Source organism: Emydura macquarii, unplaced genomic scaffold (genome assembly GCF_026122565.2).
Source record: "Emydura macquarii macquarii isolate MOO-44397 ecotype Brisbane River unplaced genomic scaffold, CSIRO-AGI_Emac_v2 contig_312, whole genome shotgun sequence".
In the NCBI taxonomy this organism is placed as follows: Eukaryota; Metazoa; Chordata; order Testudines; family Chelidae; genus Emydura; species Emydura macquarii.
Genome location: NW_027130449.1, coordinates 10,839,202 through 10,860,717, shown reverse-complemented (window position 1 = coordinate 10,860,717; position 21,516 = coordinate 10,839,202). Strand labels below are relative to the sequence as shown.

The window sequence follows — 21,516 nt, the reverse complement described above, 5'->3', positions numbered from 1 at the left end:
TTCCCATACCCTATGCTACTGTTAGACAATTTAACAGTACCAACATCCCCAAAACATTAGTGACACTGAAACAGGTAATTTATAAGATGTACCTTTGGGGTATCAACTCTCTCTTCCTCCAGGAATGCTGACTCTACAGAGCAGCTGGATGGCGGAAAGGAGAAAGCTTCGGCAGTAGAAGGTGGTGGGAGGCCTGGAGACCTCAGCAGCCTGGGATTCTGTGAATGCAGGTTCAGGGGGGGCACCACAGCTTGTGTCTACAAGATAACAAAACCAAACAAACAGTCTCAGGGCTGAAGAGGAATCATGAACAATGAAGACACCAAGCTAACTGCGAATATGAAACCTGGTATCAGGGCTCCCCTGAGGAGTGTAGATTTTTCTGCTTGTCACTGCATGACAAGGAGAGAGGTTTGATATTAGTCAGACTTTTGTCACGTTGGATAAAGGGAGAGATGTGCTTGAGCTAACTTCCTTCAAGGTCATTGGCATACCAGTGTCATTAACATTAAAAACATAGTCTAGCTCAAAGGTAGCGGGTGGGAGTTATTGCCTAGTTCTTCATATGGAAACACAGCCTTGCAGGCTTAGACTTCAGAGTTAATTTAGTAAATAGAAAGACTTACATTTCTGAACAAACCGCATCTCTTCAAAGATGGCAGAAGAAAATTGCTTGGAATCTGCAGCATGCTCCAAACTGCGCATGCTTTCCTAGTTCCACAAATCCCATTCCTCTGTCATGAACTGATCCATGTTTGAAAGTCTCATTTAAAAAACTTTTCTTATATAAACCACCAGTGTTACAATGAGGCAAATGGCTATTTTAAGTTTTGTCTAAAGATCGTCCCACCCATTGACCCCTGTAGAAAAAAGTCAGACAGGAAGGGAAAGGATTCAGATGTGAAGTCAGGCCCCCTTAGAGGAGACTTTTCACCTGCAGAACACAATACTAAAACCACAGGGGCACCAAACTCCAGGCAAATGTGGTGAAATCAGGGAACTTGACAGTTCCATGGAAATGGACAAGAACAAAAGAACTGAGGATCCACACAACCTGTTTGTCCATGAAAATCAAACTGCAATGCACAGGTGCCTGTGGGTTTACCACATGAGGCCAAACAGATCCATATTACAATGTTGCATAAAACTGAATATAGAGGACAGACTTTCTTACTGCACCTGTGCAAACGTTGGGTAACTCTGGCAATAAAACACAGGTCTGCTTCATGCAACCTAGTAAAGATGTGAGGGGGTTATTTTGTCATCTTTTTTCCATCAGTTAGTCTCCACTTGCTCAGCTGCTGCCTCAGTTACAGCTTAACCAGATTTCAGACTTTGTTATGATGGGAATTTGTTTCTAAAACAATTTAAAATATAACCTGTATAGTCTTATGCAATTTTATATGGGAAATTCACATAATCCATCCTGGAAGAGAGATGAAAGAACCATCAACTTCTCAGAGTATCTGGGATTAAATACTGGCTGACTGAAGTCAATGAGAGTTTTGCCATTGACTTCAACGGGGCCAGAATCTCCCCCCTCTTGGAATTCTCAGTCAAATTGCACAATCAAAGAGGGGGAGGGCAATCTTTTATAAAAGTGGTTGGTGCCATAGCTGAGATTGGTAGGACTGATGGGATATGCAGAATGCTGTGGATGAGAACCGAATGTTACCTGATCTAAGGTAACAGCATATCCTGCCTCAGTAAGTAGCTGAGGGTTACTTTTCATGGGAATTAGGCATACCTCTTTGCTATAAACACTGAGATGAGAAGGCACCTCAAGGCAGTATCATAGCTATGCAGACTAAATTCCTCCACTGTCCCTAAAGGACAGTGATTAGACGCAGCTCCCCCATATTTAGACACGTCTGGAAAAAAATAGTGCCTGTATTCCTAGTCACAGGCTTGGCTCAGTGCTTCCTGGTGCACCAGAGGCACAGACTGATCATGTGATTACATCTGTTTGGGCTGCGCATCCAAATAAAGTGTTTACAAACCACCGAGTTCCCTACAAAAATATTAATCAGACTCAAAGAGATAATGGAGATCCCAAGTGTAAACAAGGCTCTAATGGCTTCTGATATTTTACCATCAACATGTTCATTGATATGGTAGTCAAAAGGACAGAAAGCCTGCACAGCCTTTTCTAGCCCAGGGCTCCCCTATCTACAGCTTAACAAGTGGTAGCCTGAGTGGGAATACTAGTAAAATTCCCTAGCGTAGACACAGTGAACATCATTCATGTGTGTCCCGGACATCTATCTATTCAACAGCCTGAATGATTTTCAAATCACCATGTGATTTACAAATGTGTTCATTTGCGTTAGCTGTGTCTGACCTGCATTTTCAGACCTGATACAGTTGCTGCCTTCCACTTCAGGAGAATCTAAAACAAACTGTCTTACAACCAAGCCCCCAGAGCACCATCATTGCTCTGATTCCTTCTGGAAAAGAATAATGCAAGAAGTCTGGTAGCAACTAGAATCAGACACATCCAGACACAGCAGCACTCAATACAGAAGGGACCAGTAACTTGACAGAATAAAAAAAAAAATATATATATATATATATATATATATATAATCCCACTAAAACTTGACTCAGTCATTTTAGGGCCAAGTCTCTCATGTTTTCAGTCAGGCATTAATGGAAATTAGAAGCCAGGCACTGTTTTTGCACTTTAATGAAACAACAGGGGAGCATGTAAAAAGAACTCTAAGGAAATTATGGGAACAAAACATGATAAATTGTACATGACCTTTCTCTGTTTGGAGGTAGTAACTAGGGAATAAAGTGATCAAATGGCAAGAGCAAAAGTGCCCAGAGTCTGTATTGAATCGTCAGTTTTTGAAGCATACTTGAAGAAGATACTGAATGGAGAGGCCAGTGTCTGAGTTTTTGTGAATGTATATAATGTATATAAAATGTGACATCTTTGAGACTCAAATCAATTAGCTAATCATCATAGTGGGTCTTACACAGAGGTGCTGGAAAACCCCAAAGGAGTCATTTACAGTACTCAGCCAGCTGTGCTACAGGATTGCTAGCGAAACTAGATTCCTGACCGCACCTCTCAGGAGAACCTTGTGCTGGTCTCAGCAGAAACAACATTGTGTTTAGTGACAGGTACATATACCCTTGAGGCACTAAGTACATGAAGACAATGGTCGGCATATCTGCTGCTTAGATACCACAATGAATAGGTGCCTTAGAGAATTAGATTGGACAGATCACCCTTAGAGATTTGTCTTGGTTACCACCTCACTCCTCTGGATTTAACTACCAATAGAATGCATAGCTCAAAAACAGCAGTGGGAAGGTTAGGGAGCATTTTCAAAGGGCCCTGAGAGAGAGAGAGAGAGAGAGAGAGAGGGGGGAGAGAGAGAGAGAGAGAGTGTGTGTGTGTGTGTAAGAACACTGAGTAGTGTGTGCAGACCATCAGGCCCCTTCAAACACAAAATCCTTTTACTCATCTCTAAATAATCCCCTGTAAGACTTTCAGCTGCTCATTTGCAGATTACATTCAAGATACTTGGAGCACAGAGCAGTCTGCAGCACTGCTGAGTAGATGGAGAAAGACAAACTTGTCAGTTACTGACAGCAAAGAATGCTGAATCCTCAGAAAAGCAGAACCATTGCATTTAAAAGTAGTGTGACCGCACACTTTCATTTGAATGCCCCTCAAAAGCTGCCCTAAGAATGCTGAGGGTGAAACAGAACTAAACAAACAATGAACTGGGGGTTAGGCATGAAATTTCCTTACCCATTAATCTTGAGGACAAGTGAAATCAGCTTGAGCCTCCAGTTCCTTCAACCCCCATCATGGAAGCCAAAAGACTGTTTTCCTCTCCCCACCCAGCAAGCAGAGAGCCTCAATCTCCCTTGCCACCTGTTTTCATCTCCTGGACAGCGTCTCAGCCTAGAACTGCTCTGAGATCTGTACCAGGAAGTATCAATCTCTAGCCTGCTCTGAGCCAACAGCCTTTGCTCTGTTCTCCATCGGAGGTAGGAGGCAAGATCCTTCATCAAGAAGGACAACTCTGTGTGTGTGCACAGACCATGACGTTGGAGCAGTTCATTGCAGGGAGTCATTCTGACCCAGGGTGGCCTCCCAGGAACCACATGCCCTCTCCACAGCACATTGACCCTAGTGCTCACAAAATGAAACAGGAAACCTAGCTAGTCCCCCAGGTGACAGCCACTTGGGAATTGGCCAATTTCCAAGGGTTCTCATCCCATTGCTTAGACAGACACACATGGTACCTAGTCTCTCACAGGATTTGACAAGACCCACAACTCTCAACAGGAGTCACAAACATCTGTCTTGTCACAGGATGATTTTGAACAGAAACAAATGCAACGCACTATACCCAGAGCAATGCAGCAAAATCTTGGAATTCCGAAGACATAGGAAAGAGTGAAGGATCCTCTGACACAGAAATAGCCAGGAACAAGAGCTTTCTGAAACAAGAACATTTTGTGCAGTGATCAGTCCCATCTCTGCCTGGAATCAGTTACCTTGGCGACTGTCTGTTCAGCAATGGAGCTTGGCCGACGCTGACGAGCATCCAGTCTCTGCTCCACAGGGAAGCTACTCCGATGTGACTTGAGTCTCTCCACTAACAGGTAATATATAGCAGCAAAGTGGTTATAACTCTTGTTCTGCAGAGACTGAAAAGAGAAACACACGTGTCTAAATGCAGCCAACCATGTGCATCTTTCCTGGGGAAGGCGAGAGGAAACCTGACCCTCCATTCCCCAAAACCACAAAATAAGGAATTAGGAGAAGAATCACACTTTTAGCAAAAACCAAACCAAACCCTTGAAGGTGATGGGGTCTTTAGCAAGGGTCAATCTGGAAATCACTCTGAGAGGAGAGAAAGTTTCAAGCCAGAATGGCCAAGCAGAGAGTGTCAGCCTCTGGAGGCACAATGGTCCTTTTAAGTTAAAAAGATCAAGTAGCTGCAGCTGCAGTGGGAGCCTGCTTCCAGAGCAGGTGCTCACTGTGTTCCTATCTGCAGTGATAGTGGATGTCTTTAAGACTGGGTCTTAGCCCTCTGAAGGGAGCAAGCTCCACCACCGCGCCATGAAGGGTAGGCTATTCCACCAGCCCTGGGGAATTGCCTGTGCACAGACTCAGCCCTTTCTGGCAGGAAGTGTTAATAGTGCAGCCTCCACGTTTGCTAAAAATACCAGCCATTCTAAAGGAAATGATCATGCTGAGTCTTTAGAGAGTCTTTTCAGCATTTATTTCTGGTAAGAGGCATGATTTGGAATCCAAGAGAGAAAGACAGTCAAATGCTTGCTGCTTTTATGCTTCCTTTTACTCTCCTCTGAATTTCACCTCTCCATTCTCTCAGAAGCGTAAAACCAGTTACTTTGCTTCTGATTTTGCCCCTCTCCATATGCCAAATAATGCTTTCCCTAACACCGCCCTGTGAATCTAATGGAGCAGAAGCCAACACAGCTCCTTTGCTTTGCTCCTCTGCCTAAGAATCAGCCTTACTGGCAACACAGAAGCTTCTGTATCCCAACAGGGGATCTTACAGGGATATCACTTCCTAGGAAAACCCCACAGGAATTATTCACAGGCATTGCAGTTTGCCCTGTGGTCCATTATAACGAGCTGCAACCCCAAATGTTTGCAAGTGCACGAGCTCAAATAAAAATACCAACCAATAATTAATAAAAGAACCACCTCCAGTTTTGGCGGTCCTGGGATGCCTGGAGTGAATTAATTGACCTTTCCTCTCCGGAGCCATGGGTTTCAATTATGATTCCCAGCACAAATGAAAGTTAGTTAGGTGATTTCTTCCCAGGTCCCATTTTTTACATAAGCACCATACATTTTGCTATGACTGGCAGTATCTGTACAACAGAAGCCCAGTTCCCTGATAAAACTGTTTGTGGGAACTTGCCTGCCGTATGCTCAGCATAAGCCCAATGCTTTCATGAGAACCTTTTCAGTTAACTAGAGACATTCTCATTCCCCTCTGATCTCTTTTATTAATCAGCTACAAAGGATTGAGGCCAAAGTTGGCTAGAGCCATTATTGTGAACTACAGGATATTTAAACCTTCCAGAAGTTTGGGCACATCTTCTGTAACTTGTTGCCAGGGTCTGTACAACTGATACTACATCAGCAGCTTAACTTTGCTGCAAGAGTAACAAAAAGCATGTTACGAGAGAGACTCAGGTAAAATCTAAATGAATAAAGCAGTACATGAAAGGAGCTCCCTCAAGGGTTACATCTTTGTGGAAGATCTATTTTACCTCAATCGTTTTCTGTTGGTCTATTCCAAGGCTGTGCATCAGCCGCAAAACCTGCTCATTATACTCTCCGATGGAAGGCTCGTTCTCCTGTCCTTGTGGATAGAGAATAGGTCTCTGCACAGGAACTTCTATTAGCATCCACTTATGCTCCTTAATCTGAGCAATTGTCAATCTCTTGGATGGGTCTAGGACCAGCATTCTCCTAATCAGGTGCTCACACTCTGTTGGAATACAAATAAAGTAAAAAAGAGAACATGCTACAAATTCCCAGCAAAGAGGCTACAGTGCACACAGTGTATCAATCTGACACCTACTGATGAACAACAACAACAACAACAACAGGGAAATGCCTTAGTTCTACCTAATTTTTGTGCTAAGTAAATTTCCTGAAAGGAATCTTGTGAACTAAAGACTTTAATTCACACCAAGAACAAAATCAGCTTATTGGGGTGTCATTATTTCTAAGCATCTTCCAAAATAATAACAATAATACTTAACAATCTCTAGGAAGACACTTGATATGTTCAACGCACAGTATTCCTTTAATTTAGGATAGAATATTGGCAGCTCCTTCTCAGCCTGCAGGCCAATACCCGCATCATCGATTCTGGGGTTTCACTACTAAACCTTTCCTCATTGTGGTCAAGAATGACAGAACAAGATCCAACAACTGCAACAAACTAGGCAAAGTCTGATAGTCTCACAACAACATGTGGTCGTGCCAGAGATACAAGACCGTGACACTCTGGCACGTGAGTTGGTTATGTGGTTTGTTGGGCTTTCCTTGATCTTTGTTGTTGTTTTGCTCATTTAAGAGATGCAGTCAAAGAAAACAGGAAAACCCAATCTGCATTACACTAAAATGATGGTGATTTTGTTTACCCTGCATTTGCTTTCTAGACTAAAATAAATGTTTGTTTTGTAGCTTTGAAGAATGAAAACTACTTGCTGCTTAAATATGTGAATTTTTTTCCATTTCTAGTCATAGGTAGGAAGTGGGGCCCTTCTCTTCATCTACAATTATATTCATTGATCATTAATGACTTGGTTGTCTTGTCCACCATCTGCAGTTCTTGCATATGTGGAGAGACTTCTCTAGATGTTTAATTTAATCAGAGCTTAAAATTCCCAAAGCATAAGGACAAATATATTGATTACCTTCTGACATGAAATAGGGGATCCTGAACCTTCCTTCCAAAACACGTTGTCTCAGAATAGGGAGTGTAGGTCCATCGAAAGGTAACGCTCCACAGACTAGGACATAAAGAACTACACCCATGCTCTGCAAAACAGAGAACACTCCTGCTTTTACCTTCCAAATGCACACAAGCACTCTTTGCTCTGAGATTTGCTAGTGAAACCCCAGGCTGTCACCAAAAAAATTAAAGTTGTTTCTACATTCTGCAGAAACAGAGTTAAAGAAAAAGGAGTCATATACTTGGAAATCCCTAAACCTTAAGAACTCTCAGCTAAGCCAAAATGGCTAGGTTTGCAGTGCCTTTTGCTGAAAAGCAGGTAAATTGGTGTGTGTGATGGACTTAAGACTCCAGCTACTAGAGCAAAGCTCCATGCAGGTGTTTGAATGGTACATGAAAAATGAGCCCCTATTTCAAGTGAGATTTAAAGACACTGTTTACTATATCTGAATATGTTGTTCAAACAAAAAACTCACCTCAAATTCCAGTTGTTCAAAACACAGGACCCTCAACCCGTCCTGTTCACTGGCTTGCAAAGTTTTAGGGGGAAAAACCCACTGATGTTTGCATGGACTGTGATGGCTGTGATTCTGCAGTGCTGTGTGTGAAGCCCGTTAGAGGGATTACATAAAATGTGCAAAGAGCAACACACAACCAGAACAGCAGCATTCAGCCAACTGTCAGACAAGTTTCTGAAACTGTGTGTGTTAATTGGCAATGTAAATGGAAAAAGTCTTACAAAATTTGCCAAAGAAGGTAGTGCCATATGGAATTAAATGACCATACCAGTCCCTGGGGACATGAGTCAGTATGGGTAGCCACGACACTGGTGTCTTAAGGGAAAGGAAAAAGCATTCTAAACACACACCCAAATTGTGTCAGTATACTCAGATTTTAAAACTCAAAATATATAAAAATCAATGTTCTCTATTTATCTGCCAAGGCCTAGTTGAGGATTATGTCTTCTTGCAAACTCAGCACTTCTACAGACCATTTCCATTAGCTGCTTTAGCAGTTGTCAATCGTTGCACAAGACGACAGTATCCTGAACTCAGGTCTGGGCAGGTAAGTGAAGGGGGGGAACTGCTTTTCAGATGTTTATTTTAAAATGTAAATACACTTGCGGTGTTTTTAGTTTGCAAAGAGATTTTGTTAATGAGCCGAAATATTAGAATAGTTTAAAAAATATTTACCAAAGCTCTGGAATTCACTTTTCACTTTCAAGAAATGTTCATGTTACTCTGAACCTTGTGCGTGGCATGAGAGTACTGAGTTCATTTGGCAGCTATAGGACAATAGCTCAGCAAAGCTATAACCTTTACTCATAAAGAAGTGCTTACGGGACACTGTTTATCTGCTAAAACAACATGGATCTCGTTAGATGAGCAGCTGCAAGGTGAACTTCTATGCACTGCCCTGTTTGTTCGTACTGAGAAATTAATCTGCATCTCTCACATGTATGCAGTATTAGCACAGACTGCGAATTTCACTGTATCTCTGGGTACTTCGGGATATGGACACATCATCATCAAGACCAGAACACTAAAATCAGATTAAAAACAAATTAAGAATGAAAAGCCTCATGTCTGACAGTGCATTAAAGAATGCAAGGAATCTTGCTCAGTGCATTTTTCTCCCTCTTTCACTTCATGCGATTTAGGTTGTTTTCTGTCCTCTTCCATTAGAGGAGCAAGCAGGGAAACACACACACTGATTCAACAATATTCATCTGCCTGCAGCAGAATGGCACGGGGCACATAGCTTCTTCTTTTTCTCAGCTCAGAGAGAAGGCAGCCAACAGATCCCTCCCCTTTGTGTTAGTGACTCACACAATCCCTGCACTCTCACCAACAATCATTTTGAACTCCTGAGGGAGAAGGAAGCAGTGCATTGAAGCAGGGACATTCATGCAAAGAACCTATTCAGAACCTCACATTCAGCAAGGGACAGTGACAACTTTTAGGCTTAGCTAAATTATTTCTTGCAGTAACTTGATATGTACCTACCATGTAACCTTAATGACAAACTGGAATTCAAAGCAATTTACAAAGCAAAGTCCTAGGCTTCAAAACTATTAGGCCTTAAGGTCATTTTGTGACTTGGTCTAGAAAAATAAAGCCAGAGGGGAACAACCTGTCTTGAAATTCAGAGGTGATTCCAAAGTTAATAATTTCTAAAAGGTGATTTTAATCTAGTAAATAAAATAAGATACCCAGATATCCAGTTGGGGTCCTTCATACTGCTGCCCTTCAAAGACTTCTGGGGCTGCGTATGGGGGGCTTCCACACCAGGTGGTCAGAGGCTCATCACTTTTATAGAAATTTCCAAACCCAAAATCTGTAGGGAAAGAAAAAAAAAAAAAAAAGTACTTTTAATGCATCTACATTTTAAACCTACATCCACCAATGACCTGATTTTGATGTGCACTGGTTGGGCCTAAAGGCCCACTTTCAGTCATAGCTCTTTTAGAAATCCCCCATATTTCCTGCAATAACCAGAGAGACATTTACTCAATTTTTTGCTCACTGTGCAGATTGCTAATTCTTCCTTTAACAGCAACTGCACAACCAACCCCCTCCTCAATCAGCACACCATAGTGATTAATTTCTACCACGGGGATAAATTTGGGTTTATAACAATGTAATCGTCTAATGAAGTGAGAGAGTGGCAACCAGGCTGTATGTGCTGAGCCTACTTACTCATCTATATGTGTCTGAGATTCCATACTGAACGGGATAGCTCCTTGGCTTTCTCTAGCCTAGGCTTTCTTTAGTCCTGAGCACACTCAGGGTGCACTGTAAACATCGACAACCAGGGCATCAGCTTTGGCAAAGTTCCTTCTCTCCATCTCCAAAAACAGTAAGTACTGTATGTGAAAACACACAGAGCCTTGTATCGGCAAGGAAGTCTGCCACTCACCCGTCTACGGCCCTTTATTGCTAAAAGCAGGCTCCGCAACTGAACACTTACTTTGGACAACTCTGCAATTTATGGCCTAAAAAAGTGACCATAATTTGGAACTTTTTATCTTAAATGCAATCCTAAAAAGTTCAAAATCCAAAATGCACAGGTAACCACTTAAAGAGACTTAGTTAATTTGAAATTAAATCAATTAAAAAAAAAAATTTCAGGTTCTACACAGCCTCCCCCCCTTGCTACCTTCCAGTTTGTATGGTTTTACTATCACATTTTTCTACTTTTTAAAAAAAATATTGGACAGCTAAATGATAACCAGCACGAATAGCAGAGCAGATGAATTACTGACTCGTAAGGATTTTTATTTTTACAAGAGTAATACCTTGAGGCTCCATTGTGCTATGGCATTGTATATACACATCTCTGCCTTGAAGGGCTTACATTCTAAACAGACAAGTCTGACAAGGACGGGAGGGGAAGCAGAGGCTCAAAGAAGGAAAGTCATTTGCCCAAGAGCACACAGCAGGTCAGTGGCAGAACCTAAGGCACAGAACCTTGGTCTCTTGCGTTCCAGTCCAATGCCCTATCCATTGGGGAATGCTGCCTCTCCAAGGAAGCATCAAAACAGATTTACAACATGCTATCAGATGCTCAAAGTAAACAAACTGGAAAAAAAAAATAGAAAAAACATGTTTCTCCACTCTCTCAGTTCCAGTAACCACAGTGGTTACACGTAACAGTAGGTACAAAAACATTCAGTGTAATTTTTAAGCTGATAGGCCTTTCAGGCTTTGATTGCTGATTTGAACTTTGACAATGTCTCTGGAAATATGGCTTTTACATAGCTATTAACCCTGACTTTAAGAGTGAGTTATGTGCCATCAGCTTCTGTGCATATACAGTGGACATCCAGGGACAATACACCCATTCTCACTGCGCCACCAGATAAAGTAATAAAACAAAATTTGGGGAATGTTGTGTGTCTATTGCCACAATCCATGTCAGCCCTCCGGCTCTCTCCTGCTTCCACACCTACTTCCTAGTCAACACCTTCAATGCTCAGCACTACTGTGATCTGCCTCTCTGCTCTTCTTACTTCTAGCCATCCTTCTTTACTTCCTTTACTCTGTCCACACATCATTCCCTCTCTCTCACATGTGGCTCACAGTAACATCTTCTCCTCCTAGCACACTCATTTCAAACCCCTCCTTTTCCAAACCATTCCTTCCACAAAGCCACTCAGTGCTAATCCACACAGTGGCGTTAACTATTTATTAATAGCGTTTTAAAAATAAACCTCCATTGTTGAGAGACAAATGCATCTGCTCATCTCTTATGAATTTCTGACGCCACTAAATAAGTAGAGGTTTTGCCATAGACTTCAGTGGGACCAGGATTTCTCCCTTGCTTTATGAGTTGTGGGTCTGAATTTTTTTCATATACCAATTTAGAGTTGTTGGACCATGGACTGTTCTGTATGGAGTCAATCACTGTTGGCTGTGGAAGAGGAAGCTCTCAATGTGAAAGGGGTAGTGGTAAAGAGAGTGGGATGGACATATTCTTTGTTTAAAAACCTTCAAGAGTTAGACCTGTGGTTCTCAACCCGCAGCCTGCTTGCAGCCGAATCAGCACACAGCACATCCTCAGGGCCATACAGGTAGTATATATATCGTGTGGATGTGGCCCACAACACAAAGAGAGCTGCATATGCAGCCCACAATGGTAAATACTTGAGAACCACTGGGTTAGACGAACCCCACCTTTAATGTTAACTAATGGACTGTATTACTGTAGGAAACTAAGGCCTGGTTGTGACATTACCCAGGGTACAATCTGGACTGATAAACAGCTGAGTTCCCTTCATCCTCCAGTCTGGGGTGCCTTTTACACTACTTTGCTGTGAGGGCTTCCACTTCTGGTCTGCTCTTTCACAGCCTCCAGCATGTAAATTACTCCCAGTTATATTGTATGAGCGTTGTAGCCAGCCACTCATGAACAATATAGAGCAACACCAGCAAATTCCCAGTCCCAGACTTTCTGCATAAATGCATCTCTTGTACTGCTCAGCTTTCTCCTGGACAATACAAGCCCATATAAAGACCATCATTTTATAAACAGAACTTAACAAGCTACGGGCATGTCTACACTGTTGCAGCAGCAGGCATCGATGCAACGGCACTGAATGTGTCTGTGTAGACCCGCTCAGTCGATGGGAGAGTGCTCTCCAATCGACTCAACTGGTCCACTCCCCAAATGGCAGTGTCGATGTTACATTATGTAACTAGCATATCTCATGTTGACCCAGCTCAGCAGAGTAGACCAGGCCTTAGTGAATTCAAAGGGAAGTCTTTCTCACCATGTTTCAGTAATCTTACTGGCTGAATTCCTTTCAGTCAGAATCCCTACTTCAATCCAATGCTGCTTCCTTGTTCTTCAGGTGTTGTCAATGCCATGGGTAGAGATAGAGATAACAAAGGAAGAGAGAATTTGGAGCATCTACTCTCCCTTCTTATAGTTTTCTCTTCTTCGAGAAGCATCTCTAGCTGAGGTTCAGGAGACAGAAAGTGTGTGGGGATGGGAACCCCAATCTGTTTCTTTGACAAGATGTAGATTTTTTACTCACATCCTCTTTCCTGCCAAAGAATGGCTACTTAATCAAGTAATGATCCATTTGATTTTGTCGACACCTGGCTGAGGTGACAGCTAGCCTTTTGTCTCTGGGGAACTGGTTTGTGACTGCTCCTCAGACTTGGAACATGTCTTAGGAATTTCATACAGTAGAATCTTAAAAGTTTACACTGTAGCCTATAGGACTATCCTGCTTGCTTCCATATATATCTTTCCTTATAGATTTAAGCATTGTTGTTTTATTATAATATAGTCATAGATTCATATTAAAGTATTATAGCTGTAATGCAAGGTACCTTACAGGCCACATCCTGTATGAAAGCTAAGGCAGTTAGCATTCATATGTTCAGGACCTTTGGCCCAGATAAGTAATGATGAGTTAAAGGATAAGACATATATGGTTATAACCTTTACCCTAGATAAGTCAGGAGGCATCAAAACAGGGGGGGGCTGTCTCAGGTTATGCCCCGAGTAAATCTCATGTTATGCCCCGAGTAAACTTCACAGGTACACCACAGAACCCACAAAAAGGGCCAGAAATAACAAAAGGTGAGATAAACGAACTGTCTGGAACCATTTGGAAAGGATGTGAATAAGTCATTAATACGCATGAACCTGACAGCCTATAGAATAAGTGTACCCTAATAACTTGGGGGTGAAGAATGCAAGTTTGAACTTCGGAGGACTCGTACTGCTCAGGGTATAAAGAAGGGGCAAACTGTGTTACTTGGGGCGATCGTCAGCTACTCCTTCTTGAAGTTGCTTTTAGTTAGTGTATTAGGATTCCTTTGTTTATACTGAACAGCTCTCTCAACCAGGTCATCAGGGAAGGGTGTGAGTATATTAATCCAAAGCATACCATAGAAATATTTATGTCACATGAGTCTCTAAAATAAGACTGTATTATCCATTATCCATTTGATTATTCATTTTCTTTTAATCAGTCATTTTATGTTATTTTAATAAAACTTATAAAGTTATCCAAATTTGGCCATCAGTGTGAGCATTCTTGTCGTGCACCCCAGGATCCCTATGAAACTCTTCTGGAGCCTGGTTCTGGGACAAGAACTTCATTATCTTCTGATCAGATCAACTGGTGAGCCTATAACCCCATTCAAACTACAAAAACACCCAAAATCAGGCTACAACACACAATGTTGCCGCACACATTTTACCAGGACAATGGTCAACAAATTATGAATTTTTAAAAGATACCTTACAAGTTGTATTTTGGGTGAAATTTATCACAGTCTTGTAAAAGGGGTGAATATACAGACTATCACACTGGTCTATATTAGAAAATTAGGTCAGTTTAACTATGTCAGTCAGGGGTGTGAAAAATCCACACCCGAGTGGCGTTGTTAACCAACCTAAGTCCCCACGTAGACAGCGCTAAATCGATGGAAGAATTCTTCCATCAACCTAGCTACTGCCTCCCTGGGAGCTGGATTATATACACCAAGGGAGAATCCTACCCATTGATGTAGGTCGTATCTACGCTTAAGTGCTACAGTGGTGCAGCTGTGGCAATGCAGCTGTAGCATTTTAAGTGTAGACATTGAGGCACATAACATTAGCAGGTTACAGGCAATCTAAGGCCCACAATCCGCTATACCGTGCAGAACATCCTTTATGCTCAGCATTAGTCTAACTTGGTGTTAGCCATTGTTTAGCTGCTCCTTGAAATAGTGATCCTGTTAGCTTTTCCACAGAGTAACAAGTCATACAGTATCAGATTTCAGCGTGTATTTTTAAGGCGATAAAGCTTTACCCTTCTAAGTAGCTGAGCTCTTAACGTGTAACTGTACACTCTGTGACTTGGGAAATCTTGTGAAAGTCAACAGTGCTGATACACAGTAATCAGGCTGTTGATTTAGTCCTATCAACTGCTGAATACCTCTGAGGCATGTGAATACCATGTGGCAGTGATCAACAGATAGCTTCACTGATAAATACTGTGGTTAGTAGACATTGTACAGGCACCGCTGATACCACTTCATTTTGCTCTATTTGCATATGTTGTATTATGTTTGGGAAAGAACTCAGCTCTCGTCTCATCTGACCTGTGCTAGTCATCGAGTCATCAAAAAGTAACATGGCGTTACTGTTAACTATATGAAAACACAAGCTAATCCCAAATTAAGAGGAATTGACAGTCTTCAGTAAAAGTAACCTGTTCTTGCTCTGGAATGGCACACATGTGGAGTTGAAATTGTAAGGTTTATTTTCCGTGTAAAGGTATGTGCATTTCTCTACCATAAGGCTACAAGATGCTTGGTTCTCCTTGGGGATGTCTATACTCCAACTGGGAGCGAGCCTCCAGCCTGCACAGACAAACTAGCACTAGCAGGGCTTGAGCAACAATGATAAAAATAGCAGTGTGGTCATTGTGACTTGGGCTGGAGCTTGGGATCTCAAGCCTAGTGGGTCAGCCCAAGCCGCAACATCCACACTGCTATTTGTAGCACGCTAGCTCAAGCCCCGCTAGCGCCAGTCTGTCTACGTGGGCTGGGAGGCTCACCCCCCAATGCAGTGTAGACATACCATTAAGGTTCATTTAGTTTTCTCTACCTTTGTGTACTATACAGCGTCACTCAAGAGTGTTTTCTTTGATGAAATTCAGCAGAACCAAGTACTGAAACAGAATAAAATCTTAAGTCAGTGGGTCTCACAGAACTTCAAGAAGATTCCTGTGAAATCAGGGTAGTCGCAACCTTTTTCATAACGTAGATTACATCTTAATAGAAAGGCTGACTCCTGGATACTTCCACTCCCATTCATAATTGCATAGCACCCATTTAGTAGCTACAGCAATTGCTTATGTGTAAAGTAACATCCACAGAATATTCAATGAATCTTCTGCTGTCTTTTCATTAAATGTAGCAGCTGGGAACAAAGAAAGCCAATGCCACATCACCAGTCAGCCCTCTGTAGACCACAGTATGGAAATCATGGCAGCATGAAACATGGTTTAAGCTGATGCAAACATTAAGTCAAAATTCACCCAGTATGACTATTCAAGGGGAATTCCTCCCTAAACTGGCCTTTTAATATGGCCTGTTTTGTGGCCTATCTGGTCCACATGAGCAGTTGAAGTGTGTAGTTCAGTCACACTACAAAAGCAATCCATGTAATTTCTTCCTTGCCTTATCCCTCTCCTCCTTCCACTCACTCACTGTTATCTTGAGTTCGGTGCTGGACACAGACACAGGAAGTAAATGTCTAAACTAACTTAAGCTTAGACTAGTTCTCAACTGACATCACCCCTTGTTACATGAAGTTTAATAATACTTTACACCTTTATAGTATAGATCCTTCCATCCAAGAATCTCAAAGCATTTATTATTGAACTTGCCTACCTTATAGGTTATTTTGATGATAAATATCCCTATTTTACTGATGAGGAATCAGAGGTGGAGGTTAACCGACTTGCCCAAAATCACACACTGAATTAGTAACAGAGCCTAGACCAGAGCCTTTCATGACTAAAGTGGCTAATTAACTCCTAAGCATTAAGCAGAAATCAGTGTCTCTGAACCTTTGTCTGGACATTCCCAAGCATAGAAACCAACAGGGATCCCTGAAACGATGCTTTGCTCCACCCTCTCTTACACTTACATATATTATATTAAGTGGATTGTGAGTGACCTTTCTATCATCTCTGTTTCACATGATTTGCTCTGGGAACATCACACTCAGATGACTCCAAAACATGAGGACTCCAGTTTCCTTTCGTAAACATTAGCCTTGTGCCTTTTTGCTCAGCTGTAACCATGTGGTCCAACTATTCCCACATATTTCTTTATCATTGTGTCAGGCACATCTCACAAATTGGTTTTCTTCATTATATAAGCCATTCATCCTATTCAAGACACCACAGAACTTGCAGTCATGAGAGAAGGACATGACTTAAGGTAAGCATTTGGCAGCATTTTTATTGATGATAACCAAACACCACCACCAACCGTCACATGCATTGTAGTTCTATTTGCTCTTTGATACTGCATTAGGTCATCCTCTCCCCATCTCAAATTAACCGTACTCAATATTCCCACAAGTAACAAAATAGACACTAGACATATCCCAGGGTTATCTTGTTGGGAAACATGAGTAAGAGGTGTTAATGGATGGGCTCCCTTTCTGAATGGAATGGTCTATCTCAATTGATTCAGAAAGTCACTATCGTATTCTTCATCTCTCTCTTCCAGACCCACCTCTGCCAAAACGCCTATAAGAAGATAGCCAGTTAACAGTGGGTAAGTCAAAGGAGTATTTGAAGGTTATGGATTTTTACTGAAGAGGGAAAATGTTTACACTCTGTGTTTTATACTGATCCTCTATATTTCAGATACTAGTCGTCTGAGATAGAGTGATTATGCCTTCAAATTTGTTTGAACTGCCCTAGCACGTTGGTGGTGCTACCAGAATTCAATTACTAGACCTCTTTCATTTTTGTAGACACAAACATTAATATGCTCCTCCTTCAACACCTGTGTGTATAAATATTATGGGGGCTCCCCTCTATTGGTATGTAATTCCTGGATTAGGTATACAACACGAGTCCTTTTATTATAAATCAGATAGACTGTCGCATAAAACTGTAATGTAGCATATGGTAGATTAGCATACATGTGAACACAGTGTGACTTGGACTCAAGTCAAGGGTTAAGAGACTTAAAAGAGGGCAGTAAGAATCCTGCTCTTCCAGCAAATGGAGTAATTCAATCTGGGACAATTGGGCAGGGCCAGGGCAGTTTGCAACAAGAGGCAGATCGTCTTCCCAGCCAGGGCAAAGAGGGTACATCTCCACAGCAAAAAATGGCTGGTGGCAGTGAAGCTCAGAGCCTGGGTCAATTGACTTGGGCTGCTGGGGCTTGCCCTACCAGACAAAAAATAGAGGTGTAGATGTTCTGGCTTGGGTTGGAGCCTGGGCTCTGAAACCTGGTAAGGGGAGGAGGTGGGGGGGGGGGGAGAAACAGTCTCACAGCCTGGTTTCCCGAGCCCCTCCCTCTTCACTGGGTTTCAGAGTCCGGACTCCAGACTGAGCCTGTCTGCTGTTTTTAGCCCTGCAAGTGACCCAGGCTAGGAGACTCACTGCTACTGGATTTGTTTGTTTTATTTGGTTGCTGTGTAAATGTACTTAGAGGGGCCCACCTAACTGTGCAAGGAGGAGCTGGCAAGTTAGGGGAGAGACGTGCATTTAGGGTTTGCATTACCAATGTTACTAAATACTGTATTCTAGTTCACAAATAAAGTCTTGTTTTGGAAAGGCAGTCCTGTATCATCAGATAACATCTGCTGGTTGCATTGCTCCTAAGAGAGGAGATCTCCAATGGGTCCGAGCTCATTTGGACCGGTTCAAGGAGTCACACTGAGAAATAGAGGTGCTGAAGCCAAGAACCCAGTCTTGGAGTCATGGGGCTCCCACACCTCGGGCAGAGTGGAGGCCCAGGGCCTATCATATAAAGGTCAGGGGCATAGCATATTGTGTGGAGCCATAGCATCACATTTGAAAACATGCAAAAAGCCAGACAAGCTGGCTAGACAGGCACCCAGACAGAGTGTCTTTTCAGTGGCCCTGCAATACACCATTGTCAGCTGGAAGGGCATACCATGTTTCCCTTTCTCCCTCCCCAAGACCCAACAATTGCAAAATAAGTTGTGAGAAATACTTAAGGAAATAGTATAAATGAAAAAACCCCCAAAACCTTCAGTCTCTGTTTATCACCTGCCCTATTCCTATCACAGCCAGACTTGTGTTGTGACATTTTTAATTCACTTTGACACAGTTTTTCTTCACACATTATTGGCTTAGCAACCTTGACAATACTTCAGGAGACGTGAGGCAATTTCTTCTCTCAGAAGCATTTTGCCATCTGTGCAAGTGTCATTAAGTCTGAACTCTCCCCTCAGTTATCTTGAATTTGTCAGATCAGTTAAGATTTTCAAGAGTCTCTAAGCACTGCAGATAGACACCAGTCTTTTGCCAGGAACTGCAGCATTGTTCAGGTGCCATTATTAGGAAGTTTCCAGATCAGATCACAGTTACTTTCCAAGAGGTAAAATTACAGTGACTTGTCTTGGAGGGAAACGTACAAGGTGCTATTACAATTCTCAATGAAGACAAAAGTTAGGTCTAGTCTGCACTTAAAAATTAGATCAACCTATGTCACTCAGGACTGTGAAAACATTCATACCCTGCGTGCCATAGTTAAGTCAGCTTAACCCAAGTGCAAATGCAGCCAGATCGATGGAAGAGTTCTTCTGTCAACCTATCTCCTGGTTCTCAGAAAGCTGGATTAACTACACTGATGAAAAATCCTCTTCTATTGATGTAGGAAGTGTCTGCACTACTGCAGCTGTGCCGCTGCAGCGCTTGTAGTGTAGACATACCCTTAGTTTGAAGATTTTTATTCTTTTTAACTAATTTGGACTATGTTCTGATATACTACTACCTGTTTGCACTCTGGGTACTTACTAGACTATGTTGCTATATTCATATCATTTTGGGCTCCAAGTTTTTATAAAAAGTACCAGAATGCCTCCAGATAGCCTTGTCTTGAAAAATTAAAATTAGTGGTATGTAACAATACAGTTTAATATAAACATTCTCTTGTGTGCAGTGCTAATATTTCAATCAGCATCTTAATGAATCCAGAGAAGGGATCCAGATAAGGCCAGAACTCTGTAGAGCTAGAGACCATCAAAATAAAGGTTACTTACCTATAACTTGAGTTTTCTGAACAACAAAAGAAGAGAAAAGGCCTTTATATTGGACTGCTCATGTATTAAAAAAGTGTGTGTTTTTCTAGTGCACAAAGGATTTTTTAAAATCTTGAGGTTCTCCTCTTTCTGTAAAATATGTAAGTTACATAACCAAATACTTGGTTTTTATTTAATATTCACTAAGCCTACACCAAGGCAACTAGGTTTTATAACTGGACTGCATGGCCCTGGCAAGACTTAACTTCCTGCTCCCCATTTGGTCAGTGGTATGGCACATTTTGAATACATACTACTCCAGATGCTCAGACAGCCTGTGACCAAGTGGTGTGCGTAGCAGTACCTCTTTCCCACAATAGAGAAACTGGGATTTGGGGAGGAGTTTATGTCATGGATAGAGCCATTGTATAGATTCCCCAAGAATGTTCCTTTTGATTAATGGTGGAAAATCGCAATCTTATTTTCTGAACAAAGACTAGACAGGGTTGTCCACTATTTCCTCTTTTATTTGACATCACTCTGGAGCCATTAGCTTGCTGACCGTAAACACTAGATGTTTTTCAAGGTCTCTCTCTGAACAATTCCGAGTTGCCATGTATGCAGATTATATGCTGCTTTTTATCTCCAATCCTACAACATCAATTCCTTCCCCTTCACTCCTGAGGAACATACATATCTCTCTGGTTTTAAAGTAAATGTTGAAAAATGGTATGCATTGGCAATAGAGTACAGCCCAAGCCAGACACCTATTTACTCTGATTTTTTCATGTAATGCAAATTTCAGATACTTAGAGATACATATTCCAGCAAATTGCTCAGATCTTTACAAATCCAATACACCCCACTGTTAGACAAAATATTTGGATAAATGCCAGGAGTTCCATGTAAGCTGCTAGGCCATATCTTTGTAATAAAAAGTTACCGCTTTCTTGTTTCCTTCTAGGTTTCTATAATTTTCTTCCATTTTTTTAAAAATAAAGCCCACATAAAACCCAATGTATTTGGACCAAAGAAATCACCCAGACTTAGACAGAGCGTTGTATGTGGCCCCACATTTAAGGTATACCATTGGACTTCCTCACTGTTTGAGTTATTTATTTTCAGTTTGATTGGTTTGTTTTGATCAAAGCATTACAGAGACTGGTACTCAAGTAAATACAAAACAAACAATAGATTTTTTTCTTCATTTCTGTGTTTGTGTTTTGTAATCGCTGTTCCACTATAATCAGACTTCATCCTGGATCAAAGATGATCCATTTAATATAATAAGAATTTTGTTAATATTTCTTGTTCCAGATCTAGCAATCTGATTTAAAGAATACTAGTGTTCTTCAAGAGAAAATCTTCCATAGAGCACCTGACATCCTGAGAATTGTAGGAGGGCTGCAATTGGACTCGTTATAAGGGATGAGGATATACAATGGAGTGATCTTTATTTTCTTAACCTTTGTCTGCATCTGTGCTTCAAATAATCGATCATTCACAGCTTTGTTTTCAGTTGTATAAATTGTATGTTTCTGCAGTCTGCAAATGTTGGTCTGAATGATCTTGGCATTTTGTTTCCTTGTTATCTCTTTAAAAATAATAAACTACTTAAAATAAAAAAATGATTTTGAATCAAAGAGGTAATTTTTGTGCTTATGTAATTTAAACGAGTCTCTGTTAAAAAAGGGAAACAATGGACTAATGTTTTAAACCAGTTTTCAAGCTGAGAAATGGAAGCTATTTCCCAGAAATAAGAGAACCACTGCAATTTTTGCTGTGCATCCAACAATGG

General features: G+C 41.5%; 1 protein-coding gene across 3 annotated transcripts in view; it reads right to left on the bottom strand.

The window, feature by feature from the left end:
• SIK2 (salt inducible kinase 2) overlaps positions 1 to 21,516 on the bottom strand; it is a 95,812-nt gene that overhangs the window by 26,285 nt on the left and 48,011 nt on the right. For all 3 annotated transcript variants that reach the window (XM_067565272.1, XM_067565287.1, XM_067565280.1), the window contains exons 5-9: positions 9,685 to 9,809; positions 7,435 to 7,558; positions 6,277 to 6,497; positions 4,522 to 4,674; positions 93 to 257 (exon numbers count right to left, since the gene is read on the bottom strand). In XM_067565272.1, the coding sequence (XP_067421373.1) occupies positions 93 to 257; positions 4,522 to 4,674; positions 6,277 to 6,497; positions 7,435 to 7,558; positions 9,685 to 9,809 (788 nt within the window). The remainder of the gene's footprint in view (positions 1 to 92; positions 258 to 4,521; positions 4,675 to 6,276; positions 6,498 to 7,434; positions 7,559 to 9,684; positions 9,810 to 21,516) is intronic.